The 17,946-nt window shown below is 45.3% G+C and overlaps 1 protein-coding gene across 2 annotated transcripts in view; it reads left to right on the top strand.

Annotated features, from left to right (window-relative positions):
- Positions 1–17,946, top strand: part of OLFML2B (olfactomedin like 2B) — a 302,868-nt gene that overhangs the window by 130,612 nt on the left and 154,310 nt on the right. Inside the window, exons 1-2 of one of the 2 annotated variants that reach the window (XM_040359728.1) lie at positions 192–254; positions 16,983–17,246. In XM_040359728.1, the coding sequence (XP_040215662.1) occupies positions 231–254; positions 16,983–17,246 (288 nt within the window). In that variant the 5' untranslated portion in view covers positions 192–230. Of the gene's footprint in view, positions 1–191; positions 255–16,982; positions 17,247–17,946 lie in introns of those variants that run through there. The other variant, XM_040359727.1, reaches the window with a different exon arrangement.

The raw sequence follows: 17,946 nt of genomic DNA, 5'->3' as shown, positions 1-17,946 counted from the left end.
TCCCTCCTCTGTCTATCCCTCTGTCTATTTGGGACTGCGTCACGTTATGACGCTGTTGTGGTCCTACAATGTCTTCTGGGCATTGTAGGCTCGGATAGCGCAGCTGCGCATGCGCTGTGGCTAATTTATGTCCGCTCCCGGCCGACGTCACATGCCGACCGGCTGGGGGGGCTATATAAGGCTGACACTGCCAGCGTGCCATTCGCTGGCCATGTCCACAGGGTGCTGAGATGATTTATCTGTCCAGCTCTAAGGTAAAACCATTCCTTGTTCCCTCATTACCGACTTATTGCTATATGGCTCCAAGCCCTATTTACTCATTATGTTTTCCATCTTCATTGATTTACATATGCTCTTTCTTTCTGACTGCCCCATCAATACTTTGATTGGAAGCTTATATCAGTAAACTCTATCACTGCCTTAATACAGGTAAGCTTGCCTATATAGCTTTGACACCGCAAACCTTTCTTACACGGTGTGCTTTATTATTACTAATCCACCATTTTTTGGTCCAATTCAGCTCCAGCTAATTTCTTTAATTATGACATGCTAATTGACTGGACCTTGGCAGATCACTCAGCACCCCCGTTTTTGCCTTTATGTTTGTCAACCCGGTATGTATGGAGGCTATGATAGCCCCAAAGGGCAGATATTAGCCATTGAGCATTCTAACCCATTGTTACCTTATTATTTTTCTCTAGTTTCATGGTCTTTCTAGTCCCCTACAGTCACACTAGGGCAGTGTTGGTTTTGCCTTCTTTTGTAGGCGATCTGCTGACCGGACACTTGTGGGACGTCAGGTAGGTGTGACTTTGTGTCTGACCATGTGTGATATATGGGGCTACTTTTGTGGCTGGACTGTGATGGGACCCTTAGTACCCTGATGTCTGTAGTCTCCAGTTTACGTACTACATATAATTTATGTCTGTTTACTATTTTCCCCTTTTGTAGAATCTCATTATTACACTGAATTTATACTATTCCTCTGAAGAAGCCAATGTTTTGGTGAAACATGTTGGGATACTTCAGTCTGTATTTTTTTGTATTCAGTGTACCTAAATATATATTGATCTCTATATTTTGTTAACTTTGATGTTTAACAATTGTTTGTACAAATACATTTTGTCTTCTTTTAAAATAATTTATGTGACTAATCCTGTGACTGGCACCCCTATAACCCCCCCCTCCTTTGCTATCTATTCCCTACTGTTTTGTAAAGACCCAAGCCAGCTGAAAGAAAAAAAGAAAGAAACTAACTACAGTATAACTATTCTTAAAAATATACTCCCTCCCCACTGCTACCTATTCTAGCCGTTCTGGTCTGGTCACATGATCCTGCAGCTCTGTGTAAGGGAGTGCTCCACAACGGCTGTGAATATCAGAAGCTGGAATGACACCTATAGGCTTCCATGGTCCAGCCATTGTTGGCACTCCCTCCTTTTTCTTTGCAGCAGTCGTCTATTGAAACAAGTGAGCCAGAGTTGCTGGATCACACAACCAAGCAAGAGCTGATTTAAAGTAGGTAGGCAATAAGCACACACATATTTTTAATAAAGGTTAGGCAGGATAGGTAGGAGTAGGGGGGAGGGAACATTTTTAATAGTCATAGTTAAGTAGGAACAGTTATAGCTAATGTAGCACTACCTCGGTAGGAGCTGATGAATTAGATTTGGGTCTATTGTTATCTCACTGTTCACGTATCAGAACCAGGAGTCTGTATTGGAAAATAAGTCCACAGATGTATGCACCAAACACCTAGTCTTGTTCTTTTCCTGTGCTTTTATTAAACAACTTGCAGCGATAGAGGGTGGAGGGTTAGGGGAGATTCAGATACCTTGTTTGCAGATCACGGCCACTTCCTAGGATCCAGAGGACAAACAGCTTCCAGCACTGGATCTCGCAACCACCGGATAGGCCTCTTTCACTGACCTAGCAGCCGGTGCGATGAGCGGACAAAGTCTCTGCCACAGACTTAGTGAATACAATGGGGTTGTTACACAATCCTCTGCCACAGGATTGCATTACCAAACAGTCCTTTTCAAGTTTAAGCACATCTACACAGTACCCAAGTCTTTAAGCCGTCCGCTAGTACTGTGAGGTAGATTGGTTGGGAAGAGTCCTCCAATTTAGTCACCAGGCCCCTTCCTGAGATACCAGTGGTTCGCTCGGTCCTCTCCCGGTAAAGATCCTCCCCTGGCTCCTCCAAATTTACACATTGCGTCTACTCAACAGGAGCAGGGCGCTACACTAAGGTTTTCTTCCACTTTTGAGACAAACAACTTTAAGTATCTGCTTCAATATCTCTTCTCATTGCTTGAGTAATTGTCGTGACCAACATAGCAAAAACTGAAAAACAGATTGCTAGTAAATTCCCAGACTTTACAAGTATATAAACCCTAATGCCGTTTGTAGATGATCGGACATTCCGACAAGAAAACCGTGGATTTTTTTCTGACAAATGTTGGCCTAAACTTGTATTGCATACACATGGTCACACAAATGTTGTCGGAAATTGCGAACGTTAAGAACGTGTGACGTACAACACGTATGTCAAGCCGAGAAAAATTAAGTTCAATAGCCAGTGCGGCTCTTCTGCTTGATTCAGAGCATGCATGGATTTTTGTGTGTCAGAATTGGCTACATACGATCGGAATTTCCGACAAGAACTTTTGTTGTCGGAAAAATTGAGAACCAGCCAGCTCTCAAACATTTGTTGACGGAAATTCCAACAGCAAATGCCCGAAGGAGCATACACATGGTGGGACAACAAGCTCACATCGAACATTTGTTAATAATAAAACAGGAAGAAGTTCTGGACAGCCACACTCCAAAAAAGTTTTTGTCTTAGTTTATGACTAAGCACTGTTTGTTAGTGTGAAACGCGTCAGTTCTTCTGTCCGTTCTGCTGTGGCTTGTATTTTTTATTTCATTTTTTGAATAAAAGGCAAAAACTTTTTTGGAGTGTGACTGTCCAGAACTTCCTCCTGTTTAATTGCTATATGCATTGCCAGCACCTGGGCTTCTAAACTGGAGGAGAGGTTTTCACCTTTGTTTGACCTTGCAGTGATATCTCCTTCGCTATCGAACATTTGTTGTCGCATATTCCGACCGTGTGTACACGGCATTAGATTAGAGTATTATTAACTATATTATATCAACCACAATGCCAAAGCACAAATATATGTATTGTGTGATTTGGTTTACTTTGGGAAAATAAGGCATGCTTTTGTTGATACAGTCTTCAAAGAGTAATTTTACTTATTGTACATTCAGAAGGCAAAAATTAATACATTTGAAAAATACACTTTTTTTCAGTTTTATCAGATATAATTTAAAACAATTGTAACTACAAAGTGCTATTGTGTTCTGCAATTGGCCCCATTTATACTGACACTATAATAATAATTTCTGGACTAAAACGTGGAAAAGTACCGTATTTATCGGCGTATAACATGCACTTTTTTCCCCTTAAAATGAGAGGGAAATTGTGGGTGCGTGTTATATGCCGATATCAGTTTCTTTTATCATTGGGGGGCAGTGTTTGGGCGGGGGTGTCCTGCCGGCCGTCCCGCCTCTCCTGGCCCTGGGACAGCCCACCAGCATACTATAAAGATTAAAAAAATTACTGATCCTTTGAATGGTCAATGGTAATGTGCAGGGGGTCTTTGGTCTGTGTAATGTGCAGGGGGGGGGGCTTTGGTCTGTGTAATGTGCAGGGGGGGCAGAAGTGCACAGTACGAAGGGGCAGGAGGGTACAGTACAGGGGGCACACTACGGGGTGGGCAGGAGGGCACAGTATAGGGGGGGCACGAGAACACATTACGGGGGGGACAGGAGGGCACAGTACATGGTGGGCAGAAGGGCACAGTTCAGGGTGGGCAGGAGGGAACAAAACAGGGTGGGCAGGAGGGCACAGTACAGGGGCAGGATGTCACAATACAGGGTAGGTAGAAAAATACAGTATAGAGTGGGCGGAAGGGCACAGTACAGGGAGGCAGAATAGCACAGTACAAGGGTTAGGAGAGCACAGTGTGGTGAGCAAGAGGGTAAACTACAGGATGGGCAGGAGGGCACAGGGCAGGAGGGCAAAGTGCAAGGTTGGCAGGAGGGCATAGTACAGGGGGCGGAGGGCACAGTACAGGGTGGGCAGAAAATTACAGTACAGAGTGGGCAGAAGGGTACAGTATGGGGAGGCAGAATGGCAAGTACTGGGGTTAGGAGAGCACAGTGTGGTGAGCAGGAGGGTAAACTACAGGATGGGCAGAAGGGGACACTACTGACAGTGCAATAAGCAGAACTCTGTCTCCGCTTCCATGCATTGTACACAGCCTGAGCACAGGCACTAAGATCTCCTGCCCCACACACAACACACACATACAGTAGCCACCATGTGCACAGTGTATAGCTGGCTACTTTGTTTAGTTCTGACCTGTGGAATTCCATGATCAGAACGGCTGCTCATTTTCAGTAGCCAGCTCTACACTGTGCACATCGTAGCTGTGTGATTGTGTAATGGAATCAGAAGGGTAGGAGGAGCTCTCAGTGCTGAGCTCAAGCTGTGTGTGTGTCATGCAGGGATGGGAGACTGCAGGCACAGCATTATGAGTGGTGGAGGGCTTTTGGGGGGTGCAGTTGAACTCTGGGAGAGCAGAGGGGAGCAACAGCCCTCTAGATCTGGCCACAATCTTACCACTGCTGCCGCTGCTTGTGTGGGTGGGATATATATGGCACAGATCCCCGCCGTCCTCCTCTCCTGTTCCTCCCATGTGATCAGAGCAGTACACACACCACCCACACAAGCAGCAAATCCTCTGGCTTGGGGTGTTTTCCTTAGTGCAAGAGGAACGCCAGAAAGTGGGAGAAGGGCTGAACTGCAGGGGGCCCATTAAAATAGCCCTGATGACAGAGGGCAGAGGATAGGAGTAGAATCGGCTTCCATTCAACTCAGTCCGCCAGTGGCAAACTCTCCCCACCCTCCATTGCAGCTCCGCACTCACCCTTAGCGTATTTTTAATTGTGCAGGCAAGTGGAAATTTTGAGGGCTGCCCTACACACTTGAATGGGTCCCAATCAGTGGCCTTATTGCCCACTGAACATTGTAACATTTTTGTCATGGCCATGAAGCAAAGCATTGTGGCAGAGCTATGTATACTACACCCATCCAATCCAGCTTAAGGGGAGCAGTCTGGGGGGGGGGGGTTAAAAATGTGAGTCAACCACCTGTTTTTTACCACCCCCAAACACAGGTGTAGAGGAGCCCATAGTGTTTTTCATTTTGACAAGCACAGAAGAGGCCCAGCTGTTTATTCTTAACAACACTGGAATAGCTGCTATTATAAGCACTGATACACAAACCAGGACCTTATCTGTCAAACTAAAACAGGTCTCAGGAGCAAACAGTAATGGATCCCACATTTGCAATCGATATGTGCCACGTGCAAGAATTTAGCCCCTTAGGCAGATAAAGGGTATAATTCAGTAAATCCACTTCAGATCCACATGAACATCATACTTTTCTCTTTTGTAACTCTGGCTCTACAAAGGATTGGTATATGATCCAAAATATAGTGATAGTGATGCAATTAGAAAACAAAGCAAAAGCTGTCATTGGAAAAAGGCAACCACTACATTTGAGCAAGATATTTTATTCTGCAAATAAAAGTTTTTTAAAGTTTCCATTTCCATCAATTGTTTGTACAGTGGGCTTCTATATTCAATAATTCGTTGTATAAGCACCTGTAATAAATAAATATAGATTTTTATAAAAGTGCAAGCAGGCAGCCGCAAATTGAAGCCTATGAACCTCCATATCAAAAAGTCCTGTTTCATGCCATTAAACAGGCTCATTTTCAAACTTTGTGAACAAACACATAAGATCAAACACACTTTTAAATAGAGGGAGCGATCAGGAAAAAATACTAACCACTGCCACCATGCCATTTGTGTATCAAAGCAATTTATCTCACTGAGTGGCTGTTCGGAGTTCAGTAGAACCAGCAAATGGTAGGGGCAGAGTTTGTGTCCAATGCCAAATTATTATTATAATACAGGATTTATATAGCGCCGACAGTTTATACAACGCTTTACAACTTGAGGGTAGACAGTACAAATATAATACACTAATACAGTAGGAATCAGAGAGCCCTGCTCGTTAGAGCTTACAGTCTAAGAGGGAGGGTCAGGAGATACAAGAGGTAATAACTGTAAGGGATGTGCTGATGGTGAAAATAAATATTGAGTTGTTAGGTGGGGGCCAAATAGACTTCTCTGAAGAGAAAAGTTTTCAGGGATCGTCTGAAAGTAGACAAAATACAGTAGGTGACCGCGATATTGTGTCAATCTCGCTCCTTTTCTCTGCGAGATTGACCACCTACGAGCCACGTCGCGGGAGCCAGCGCCGAGCCGGCTCGCCGCGATGAGAAAAAGCCGACATAGAAGCGACGGGGATCCGACTTGGATTCCCGACAATTTTAGCCGCTGCGTTTGGTATGAATCATGAGGGGGAACTCCACGCCAAATTTTAAATTAAAAACCGGCATGGGTTCCCCTCCAGGAGCATACCAGCCCCTTAGGTCCGGTATGGATTGTAAGGGGAACCCCCTATGCCAAAAAAACGGTGTGGGGGTTCCCCCACAATCCATACCAGACCAGTATCCGAGCACGCCGCCCGACCGGTCAGGTAAGGAGTGGGGACAAGCGAGCGCCCCCCCTCCTGAGCCGTACCAGGTCGCATTCCCTCAACATGGAGAGGGGGTGGTCTGGGGCAGGGGGCGCCCTGCGGCCCCCCCACCCCAAAGCACCCTGTCCCCATGTTGATAAGGACAGGGCCTCTTCCCGACAACCCTGGCCGTTGGTTGTCGGTGTCTGCGGGTGGGGGGCTTATCGGAATCTGGGAGCCCCCTTTAATAAGGGGGCCCCCAGATACCGGCCCCCCACCCTAGGTGAATGAGTATGGGGTACATTTTACCCCTACCCATTCACCCGGAGAAAAAGTGTCAATAAAATAAACACACAACACAGGTTTTTAAAATAATTTATTATTCAGCTCCGGGGGTCTTCTCCGCTCTCCGGGGGGGTCTTCTTCTGACTTCAGGGGTCTTCTTTCGTCTTCTCCGCTCTCCGGTGTCATCTCGGCGCTCCTCGGTTCTTCTCCCGCTTACTCTCTGGTGCCTTCTTCGGGGCTGGCCGCCGATATCTTCTTTGAAGCTCTTTTACTGACGGTGGCCATACAAGAACAAAAAAGCCGCGCCAGCCTTTTGTTCTTGTATTGTTGCCTGTGTATCGCACGCCAGCTGCTGCCTATAGTGGGTTATATTAGTAGGTTTATTAGCGCAGTTTTGTTTTTTCCTACTGGCGGTGGCCAGCCGGTCTTCTTTGCCGCCTTCTGCCTTCTTCTTTTCTTTATTTCTTCCGATGTTGACTCGACGCTCCCTTCCGCTGTAATGCCGGGTGTGCGGTGCGCGGCGATTTATATAGGCCTCTTATGACATCACAATCCCAGCATGCTTCGGGACCCACGGCATTACAGCGGGAGGGAGCGTCGTGGCAACATTGGAAGAAAAGAAGAAGGCGCCAAAGAAGACTAGGCTGGCCGCTGCTAGTAAGAGAGCTTCAAAGAAGATAGCGGCGGAGAGCGAGCGGGAGAAGAACCAGGGAGCGCCGAGACGACACTGGAGAGCGGAGAAGACGAAAGAAGACCCCCGAAGTCAGGAGAAGACCCCCCCCCGGAGAGCAGAGAAGACCCCCGGAGAGCGGAGAAGACCCCCGGAGAGCGGAGAAGACCCCGAAGCTGACTAATAAATAATTTTAAACACCTGTGTTGTGTGTTTATTTTATTGACACTTTTCCTCCAGGTGAATGGGTAGGGGTACGATGTACCCCATACTCATTCACCTAGGGTGGTGGGCCAGTATCTGGGGGCCCCCTTATTAAAGGGGGCTCCCAGATTCCGATAAGCCCCCCGCCCGCAGACCAAATCAACCAATGGCCAGGGTTGTCAGGAAGAGGCCCTGTCCTTATCAACATGGGGACAGGGTGCTTTGGGGTGGGGGGCTGCAGAGCGCCCCCCTGCCCCAAAGCACCCACCCCCCCATCCCCCATGTTGAGGGCATGCGGCCTGGTACGGCTCAGGAGGGGGGCGCTCGCTCCTCCCCACTGCTTTCCTGACCGGCCGGGCGGCGTGCTCGGATACGGGTCTGGTATGGATTGTGGGGGAACCCCCATACCGTTTTTTCGGCGTAGGGGGGTTCTCCTTACAATCCATATCAGACCTAAGGGCCTGGTATGCTCCTTTGGCGTGAAGTACCCCCTCATGATTCATACCAAACGCTGCGGCTAGAATTGGCGGGAATCCAAGTCGGATCCCCGTCGCTTCTATGTCTCAATCGCTGGAATGTGCCTTTCCTATTCCAGCAAGTGCAAGATGTCGGCACCCTGTCGCCGAGAATCAGCGCGATGCCGTCGTGCTGGAAACACATTCTCGCAGACATGTACTGTAGGAGATAGTCGGACAGATTGGGATATAGCATTCCAGAGGATGGGAGAGGCTCGGAAGAAGTCCTGGAGGTGAGCATGGGATGAGATGACAAGGGAGATAGAGAGCAGGATGTCTTGAGAGGAGTGAAGAGGATAATTTGATTGGTATTTTGAGACTAGGTTAGTGATGTAGCTGGGGGCCAGGTTGTGGTTGGCTTTGTAAGTTATTGTTAGTTGGTTGAGTAGCTGTCAATGGAGGGATTTGCAAAGAGGGATAGCAGACGCAGAGCGTTTTGTAAGGTGGATGAGCCTGAAAGCAGTGTTTCTTAATGGACTGCAGGGGGGATAGCCTATTTAGGGGTAAACCAATGAGGAGAGAGTTGCAGTAGTCAAGGCGAGAGATGACCAGGGAATGGATAAAAAGCTTTGTGGTGACATTGGTTAGGAAGGGGCGTGTCTTTCAGATGTTGGAGGTTGCGGCGGCAAGCTTTGGACAGCAATTGGATGTGGGACCAAAAGCATAATTCAGAGTGCAGGATTACACCTAGGACCTTGGCATGGGGAAAGGAGTTGATAGTTGATCCGTTGATTTTGACAGAGAAATCAGGGGAAGTGGCATGTGGGGGAGGAATTATCATGAGCTCATATTTGGATAGGTTGAGTTTGAGGAAGTGATGTGACATCCAGGCTAATATGTCTGTTAGTAAGTAAGTGATGCATGAGAAGCCAGATGGAGTGAGTTTGGCGGTGGAGAAGTTGATTTGGGTGTAGTCAGCGTAGAGATGATATTGAAAGCCATAGGAGGCAATCAACTGACCCAGGGAGGAAGTGTAGATTGAGAAAAGGAAAGGTCCAATGGATCTACAGAGACTGCACTTCCAATTGCACTTGTAGTGCAAAGTGGATTTGCCTTTCGTAAATAACCCCCTCAGTCTCCCCCCCAAAATGTTTAACTCAGCAGCTACAAATACTATAGCTGCTGACTTTTAATACAAGGACACTTACCTGTCCAGGGATCCAGCACTGTCCTCACCCCTGACGATTCTTTAATGGTCCAGGCGTTGGTATCTTAACTAAAGTAAACCGGCAGTGAAGCCTTGCGGCTGGCTTCCCACTGTGCATGTCCGAGCTGTGCTTTGTAAATGATCCCACAGTCTTCTGGGACCTGCGATGGGGGGTGAACTTCCATTTAGCTCACTATGGCGATCCAGTCGGAAGTGGGAGCGGGTACCTGGTTTTGACCACCCCCCCCAAAAAAAAGTGCCAAATGTGGCGGGAGGGAGGGGGGAAGAGGCAAATAAGTGGAACTTCAACTTTTGGGTGAAGTACCGCTTTAACTGGTAAAGCATTTCTTTCCTACTTACGGACATCGGTACAATCACTAACATTCTATGCATGAAGGTAAAAAACCTTCAGTGTGCAGATCCCCTCTCAACCCCCCTATACTTACCTAAGCTCGATCTCGATCCAGCGAGGTGAACAAGAACTGAGACTCTCGCTGATCTCTCCCTCTTGATAGGTTGAGATGCAGCAGCTGGAGTCATTGGCTTCTGCTGCACAGCTAGTGAGGAGAGAGAGGGGGGCTGAGCTACAATCTATGGGTCATATGAACACAGCAGGGCACGGGAGCGAGCACGCATGAGTGCCCCCATAGCAAGCGACTTGCTATGGGGGCATTCTGCAGGGGCCCAGAGCGCCAACTGGGGACCCAAGAAGAGGAGGATAGGGGCTGCTCTATGCTAAAACCATTGCACAGAGCAGGTAAGCATGATATGTTTAATATAAAAAAAATTGCCTTTACAAACACTTCTTGCTTCTATCATATTACTTTTAAAGTGTGTTGCTGCACAAGAGATTTTTAGTAGCCAGACTGAGAGATCAATCTCCCACACTTGTACAATGCTTCAGTGTATCATAAACTATTAGTGATTGTCATCCTTTCTTGGCTTCCAAAGATTTTAAGGGGTGCTACAAGATTACTCACTCAACATTTGCTCATTTTTTCCCATTCAAGTATATCCAATGTGGTTACTCTTCCCACGAGAGACTAGTCCCATAACAACCACGCATCAATCTGCTAGAGTAGCACAAGGAAGCGATTTGATCACTGTGAGATTTATTCAGTCTCAGACATTAAAATCACTCTAGGCTTAGAAAACAACTACAGGCATACCCCGCTTTAAGTACACTCACTTTACATACACTCGCGAGTAAGGACATACCTGCAAGTATATGTAAAGTGCCTTACAAGTACTGTACAGACATTTTGCAGCCGCAGTAGAAGGAGCTGAAGTTCCGAGAGCATACCCTGCACTGTTACAGTGTGCCCCTGACTCCCCCACTACAGCTCCTGATACCCCCACTACAGCTCCTGACCCCCCACTACACTCTAGAAGTGAAAAAAAGTATTGTTTCACTTTAAGTACATTTTCGTTTTACATACATGCTCTGGTCCCATTGTGTACTTAAAAGTGGGGTATGCCTGTATTTGAATGAACCAGCAGACCGTAAACTTTAAACATTACTCAAAACAAAAAACAGTTACAATTACCATTGTTTGCTTTGCCCTCATTTTATATTATGCAGTTTAACAAACAAATCCTAGTTTTACATTCCAAACTTTGTAATAAACTTGTTTGACATGTGCTAGGGTTATGTTTTTGTAAATGCTCTCCACCGATGGCCAGCAGCTGACACTTTGTATATCTGCTGGCTCTCAATCTCTGCTACCACTGACAGTCTCCAATGACAATGACAGAGTTGTTCCCAGTCACATCATCCCCATGTCAGCTATGACTGCAGTGGCATTTTCTGTTCTATCCATTTTAAACTGTAAATACCTGTTATTAAAATAATTTAATAAATAAATATCATCTAAAATCATTTTTTTTTTTAATTTTCATGCATTTGGCAGCTTATAATTAAAAAACAGAAGGTATTTTATTAAACCAGTCTACCAAATAAATACAATCTGTAATGCTTGAAGAAAGCATTATAAAGCCCATATTTTACAGTGGTTATTGATTCTCCAGAGCGTCTCCCATCCTCTGGAACTCACTACCTCAACCTGTTCCGGCTATCCCCTACTCTTGCTACCTTCAGGCGATCCCTGAAAACTCACCTCTTCAGGGAAGCCTATCACGTCTCCAACTAATCTTTTACCATTTCCTTCAGCTCATTCCCCACAGTTAGGCCTCGTACACACGACCGAGAAACTCGACGGGCTAAACACATCGTTTTGCTCGTCGAGTTCCTCGTGAAGCCGTCAAGAAACTCGACAGGCCAATTTTCTCCATTCCCGTCAAGGAAATAGAGAACATGCTCTCTTTTTGGCTCGTTGAGTTTCTCGACAGTTTCCTCTACGAAAATGTACACACGTCCGGTTTCCTCGGCAAAAAAATATCTCCCAGCAAGTTTCTTGCTGGTTTTTGCAGAGGAACTCGGTCGTGTGTACGAGGCCTGACAACTTTTTGTACCACCTGCTCCACCCTATTAGATTGTAAGCTCTTCTGAGCAGGGCCATCTTAATCATCTTGTATTTTATTGTATTGTAACTGTATTGTCTCCCTTTTATATTGTAAAGCGCTGCGTAAACTGTTGGCTCTATATAAATCCTGTATAATAATAATAATAATAATAATAATAAAGACAATTTTAAAATAAATATAACTTTACTGAACAAAATTATTCTAAATAAATATAAACTAATAACAATAGAAGCGTGGCAAACAAAATATTCACAATAACTATACTTAAAGGGGTGTGTAACGGACCTATGCATGCTGCCGGGACATCGATAATCTTCATGCAGGGAGGACTACAAGGAACTGCATGGCTTGTCACAATTGGATGTACCACAGTGTATTCTGAGCTCAAAGGGTTAACTGGACAAAGGGTCTCTTTCACTGCTGAATGCTAATGTACCCTTTGCATAGCTAATGAACTCTCTCTTGTGTAGGTAACAGCCCCCTGTGAGGTGTATGCTGATGGGGATTATGTGTGAGTGATAATTGTTTTAAAGGTTAATTGAATTCTATTGTCTGATCGAGCTAAGTTTAGGAGCCAAAACGTCTAGCGGCTGATTGGCTCAAGGGAATGTCATTATTTCAAAGTATGTGTATTGAAGCCCCCCCTGGGGGGGGGGAGTGTCATTTGTTTCTGTACAGTTTGTAACCAGATATAAGGAGGAAAAATATGGCATTAAAGTTCAGTCTGCTTGACTCTGCAAACGTAGCCCGTCTCGTTTCTTGAAAGGGCGTTCGATGGGATATACCGACGGTACCTGCATATCGCAGCTTGCCAGGGAAAAGGACGTCTCCAACGGCTGAGACCCTCACACTACATGGGTAGCCGTTACAGGGTGTTTCAGACTTTTTTTAAGTTTATTAAAAGTCAGCAGCTTCAAAAAGTGTAGCTGCTGGCTTTTAATAAACAGACACTTACCTGCTCCACGGTTCCAGCGACGCGCCGGCCAGGGCTCCGCTCCTCGCCCCCCCCTAGTGTGGGCACCCGGCAGTGACAGCTTTCGGCTTCGCGGCCGGGCACCCACTGCGCATGCGCTAGCGGCGCGGCACCGTCCGATTGGACAGGCGCTCACCTACAGGGAGGGGCTGCAATAAGGCGATTAAGCTATTCGCCTTACCAGCCCCTCGGCGGAAGGACGAGGTGGGACAGGAAGTCCCACTCCTCCTGACCCCCCCCACTTCCCCCCCAAAAAAATTACATGCCAAATTTGGCATGTAAGGGGGGAAGGAGTGGATTAAGCTGAAGTTCCATTTTTAGGTGGAACTCCGCTTTAATGCTGTTATAAAGCCTTTTTTCTTCTTACAATCAAAAAACATATTATACGTACCTGTTGGTATTGCACAGAGTGGCCCTGAACCTCCTCTGGGAGACCCCTGCTGGCTCGCTTAGCTCCTCTTCTTTAGTATCTGCCACCTGGATCTGGAAAAGGTTAAGTGTAACAAATATTAAGTCATACTCTTATGAGCATTATTGCAAACAGTAGCGGGATGTGACCTCAGTACTCCATATGGCAAATGTTCCTCTAGTTGGAAGGATACCAAATGACATTTCACAAAATGTTGCCGTAGTTTTGGCATAATAAGCACATGTTATTTTTCATGAGGTAAAAATCAAAACCTTCTGCCCTGGATTTCATAACAGACCTACTGTAAACTCAGTATGGCTCTGTTAATATAGATAGTCCTGTAATTTGCCCTTCATTCTTGCCATCTTTGTACATCATGGGAACCAGCATTCCTACAGAAGCCTCAGTAGTTCATCTGAACCACTCGATTGCAGAACAGTTTCACATGTTTCCAAAATGCTGACTTCAGCATCCCCATTTCCCTTTAGCAGACTGGGAATACCCTGCATTTTAGCTCAGTGTGTGGTTAACCAATTCATAAACATTGCCAGATTTTGAGAAGACAATAGAGAGATCCAACTGTTTTCTAAAAACCATTGAAGCCAATGATCGTTTCCTAAGTCAGCACAATATCCAAAAAATGCTTTACCTCCAAGGAGAAAATGATATGGTGTCTTAATAAAGGAAAACATATTTGGTTTGGTCTTTAATTTGAGAAGAAATGCTTACTGAATAGTAATGATATTTCACAGAAAGGATTTATACAACTTCATACATTGTAATTATTTCTTCAAACATCTCATTTGTGCACAACATAAATGGTTCCATTATGAGGTACAGCTTCTTCTCTTCATACACAAGTTACTGTATATGAATCATTTCCAACTCAAGCAGATTTTAATCAGTTCCGTGCTAAAACTTTGCATACCTCAAACCTATGCTTAAAGCTGTACTGAGGCCGGGGTAGCCCAATGAGAAATTGCATAATGTAGGGCTTCTGGGAATGCTAATTCAGAATAAGGTGTCATTCAGAGGGGTGCTGACATCCCTAGCCTGAAAATAAGTGTCTTGTTTATATGACTTCAGCCACCAGGTGCTACATGCAGGCAGCCCATTCATATCTATTGGGGTGCAGTGGCTGTATGGACACAGCTGCTCATCCCAATTTGACAGTAGTGTACAGGGCCGCTGATAGAGGGGACCACCAGTCCTCCTGTAGGGGGCCCCGGCACACAGAGGGGCCTGAACAGCAGGCGGATCGGTGTGGTCGGGCGGAGGGGCAATTTTAGAAACATGCCCCATGTGGCTCTCTGCAGCAGCTGAAAGCCGGTTTCTCTCCCTCCCACCAGCTTTCAGATGAGCCGATCCCCCTTCCTGTTCTATTATAAAAGGGCTCATTTACACAGGTTCTCTGTTATGTTTGTGTCCACTAATAATGATTTTAGTGTATTTTTTGTGAAAAAATTTTTTTATATATGAGGAGAGCGATGGATGTAGAGGAGAGAGGGATAAGGTCCTAAAGGGACGGCTTCCTCAGACAGTTTGGGGATTTCTTTTCCAGGCAATGAAAACTGCTGAGCTGTTGAGTCACAGATCTCATTGAGGTATATCCAATCAGGAAATGGAGGGACTCTGCAGGGAGTTATAGAGACCTTGGCTGGGGTGTGAGCCACAAGCGAATGTGATCTCCTTAATACGAGATCAATTAATCTGGTATATTTGTTGGTGGAGGAATCTTTCTCAATCTGAGATCATCACTCTTCTTGAGGTGTTTCGTTTGTTTGAAGTTACAGTTATTACATTTGGAGAGGACTCTTTCATTCGAGACTAAGGCTGCTTTTACATTGGGCAGCGGAGGTGCGGTGACGGTATAGCCTAGCTATTTTTAGCGCCGCTATACCGTCGTATTTACCGCGATATTCGGGCGCTAGCGGTGAGGTTTTAACCCCCGCTAGCGGCCGAAAAAGGGTTAATACCGCTCGCATTGCGGGCGATATTACCGCGGTTACCCATTGATTTCAATGGGAAGGCGAGGTATAGGAGTGGTAAACACCCCGCTCCTATACCGCTCCAAAGATGCGGCTAGCAGACTTTTGGAGCGGTCCTGCTACCGCACCGCTTCAGTGTGAAAGCCTTCGGGCTTTCACATTGAAGCCTGCAGGGCATGATTTTTTCATGCGGTATAGCAGCGCTATTTTTAGCGATGTACCGCATGAAAAACGCCTCAATGTGAAAGGGGTCTAACACTTGATTTTCAAGCAACTTTTCTCATTCAATATATTTCATTTAATTGTGTTTATTATTATTTTTGTCACTACATCATCACTGGTGACTGCAGGCGGATTTAGTTCCACCTCTTGTGATGTTTTTTTAGTTGGTTTGACACTGTATAAATAGACAGGTAGCTGTCATTTTATTTGGTCTATTATCATTGGTCACCTTAACTTTTCACATATGCTCTGTTCAATTACATGATCATTGGAGTATATGAGAACTTAGACATCACGTTTAGTTCACTGATATTGCAGCGCAGCTATTTTTCTTTAATATTATATTCTTTGGTGTGTATCTCACATTGTTAGTTGCAGCAGCTCACCTATATTTATATTTTACTACTATCGTTTAGACAGCACAGTATTTTTTTTTTCCTTACTATATGGGGGGGGGGGGGGCTGCCTGGTAGGCTGTACGGGGCCCCGGGATTTCTAACAGCAGCCCTGGTAGTGTAGGTGAGTGGGCATGAACATAGACAGCTTGCTTTTAATGCTGCTCACCCACACCCACACAGCTGTCAAATTGGGTCAAATTAGGACAAACAGCTGTGTCTGTGCAGTCACTGCATCCCAATAGATATGAATGGGATGCCTGCATGCAGCATAAACAAGGCATTCATTTCACAGGCAATGGATTTCAGCGCCCATCTGAGGCCTTACAGCAATATTTGGTAGTTTTGGGAGTATAAGTATAAATTTAATTTAATCTTAAATCTTTTCTACCTTAATTTCTTTACATTGTTATACTATCTTTCCTGCATTTTGTTGATAAGTTAAAGGGGTTGTAAAGGTAAAACATGTTTTCCCTAAATAGCTGCCTTTACCTTAGTGCAGTCCTCCCTCACTTACCTCATCCTTCCATTTTGCTTATTTCTTCTGAGAAATCCTCACTTCCTGTTCTTCTGTCTGTAACTACACACAGTACTGCAAGGCTTTCTCCCTGGTGTGGAGTGTCGTGCTTGCCCCCTCCCTTTAGGGGGGAGGGGGCGAGCAGGAGAGTCAGGACACCCACTAACACACAGCTTCTTTCTCTATCTGCAACGTAGAGAGCATCCTGACCCTCCTGCTCGCCCCCTCAAGGGAGGGGACAAGCACGACACTCCACACCATGGAGAAAGCCTTGCATTACTGTGTGGAGTTACAGACAGAAGAACAGGAAGAAGAACAGGAAGTGAGGATTTCTCAGAAGAAATAAGGACATTTAAAAGCAAAATGGAAGGATGAGGTAAGTGAAGGAGGACTGCACTAAGGTAAAGAAAGCTATTTAGGAAAACATTTTTTTTTACCTTTACGACCCCTTTAGATCTAACTACAATATTGAATGGCATGCATTCTTTGATGGCAGTTATCATTCTTTTTCACAGCTACTGGGTGATTATGACAAGGTCAAAGCCATATCCGAAGGAACTAACTGCAAGTGCAAATGTGTTGTGAAGCCACTGAACAGAGACTCGTGTCAAATAAAAAAGAACAGCCCTCCAGTGGAAGAAGATTACTATACTGTGGAGACTATAACTTCTGGACCAGACTGTAAATGTGCATGTGTAGCACCACCGTCTGCTTTAAACCCTTGTGAGGGAGATTTTCGCCTAAGGAAATTACAAGAAGCAGAGAAAAATGGTTTCAAGGTAGTTGTTCCATACTAATACATACTTGTGCTACTTCTTACTCTTTGCATTACAGTTTAACCATATGGTTCATATTTTCAGCATTAGAATTAACGTTTCTTGAAATGCACATTTCTACACAAAATCCCTAGGGCCAGTTTACAATATTCTACAAAAAATCTTAGGGGATATTTCAAAGCTTTGAGATATGAAGTCAGAATTTCTCAAGGCTTTGAGATAATTCGAATTCTGAAGCCTCGTACACACGACCGAGAAACTCGACGGGCGAAACACATAGTTTTGCTCGCCAAGTTCCTTGTGAAGCTGTCGAGAAACTCGACAAGCCAATTTTCTCCATTCCCGTCAAGGAAATAAAGAACATGCTTTCTTTTTGGCTCGTCGAGTTTCTCGACAGTTTCCTCGACGAAAATGTACACACGACCGGTTTCCTCTGCAAAAAAATATCTCCCAGCAAGTTTCTTGCTGGTTTTTGCAGAGAAACTCAGTCGTGTGTACGAGGCCTGAAACAGTCAATATTATGGTTATGACTTATCTTGAGAGGCCACTTTGGCAGTTAATTGCTATCCTCTATGGATTAATCAAGCCCAGTATCACAGAATTTAGAGCTAATGGGCCTGGTTTACTAAAGGAAATGAACAAGAGCTGGGGTAAATCACTTTATTTGAATTATGGGCTTACTTGAGCATGTAGAAGTACATGC

The sequence above is a fragment of the Rana temporaria genome, chromosome 7, assembly GCF_905171775.1.
Source record: "Rana temporaria chromosome 7, aRanTem1.1, whole genome shotgun sequence".
Classification (NCBI taxonomy): Eukaryota; Metazoa; Chordata; class Amphibia; order Anura; family Ranidae; genus Rana; species Rana temporaria.
This window is presented reverse-complemented; position numbering and strand designations above follow the sequence as displayed.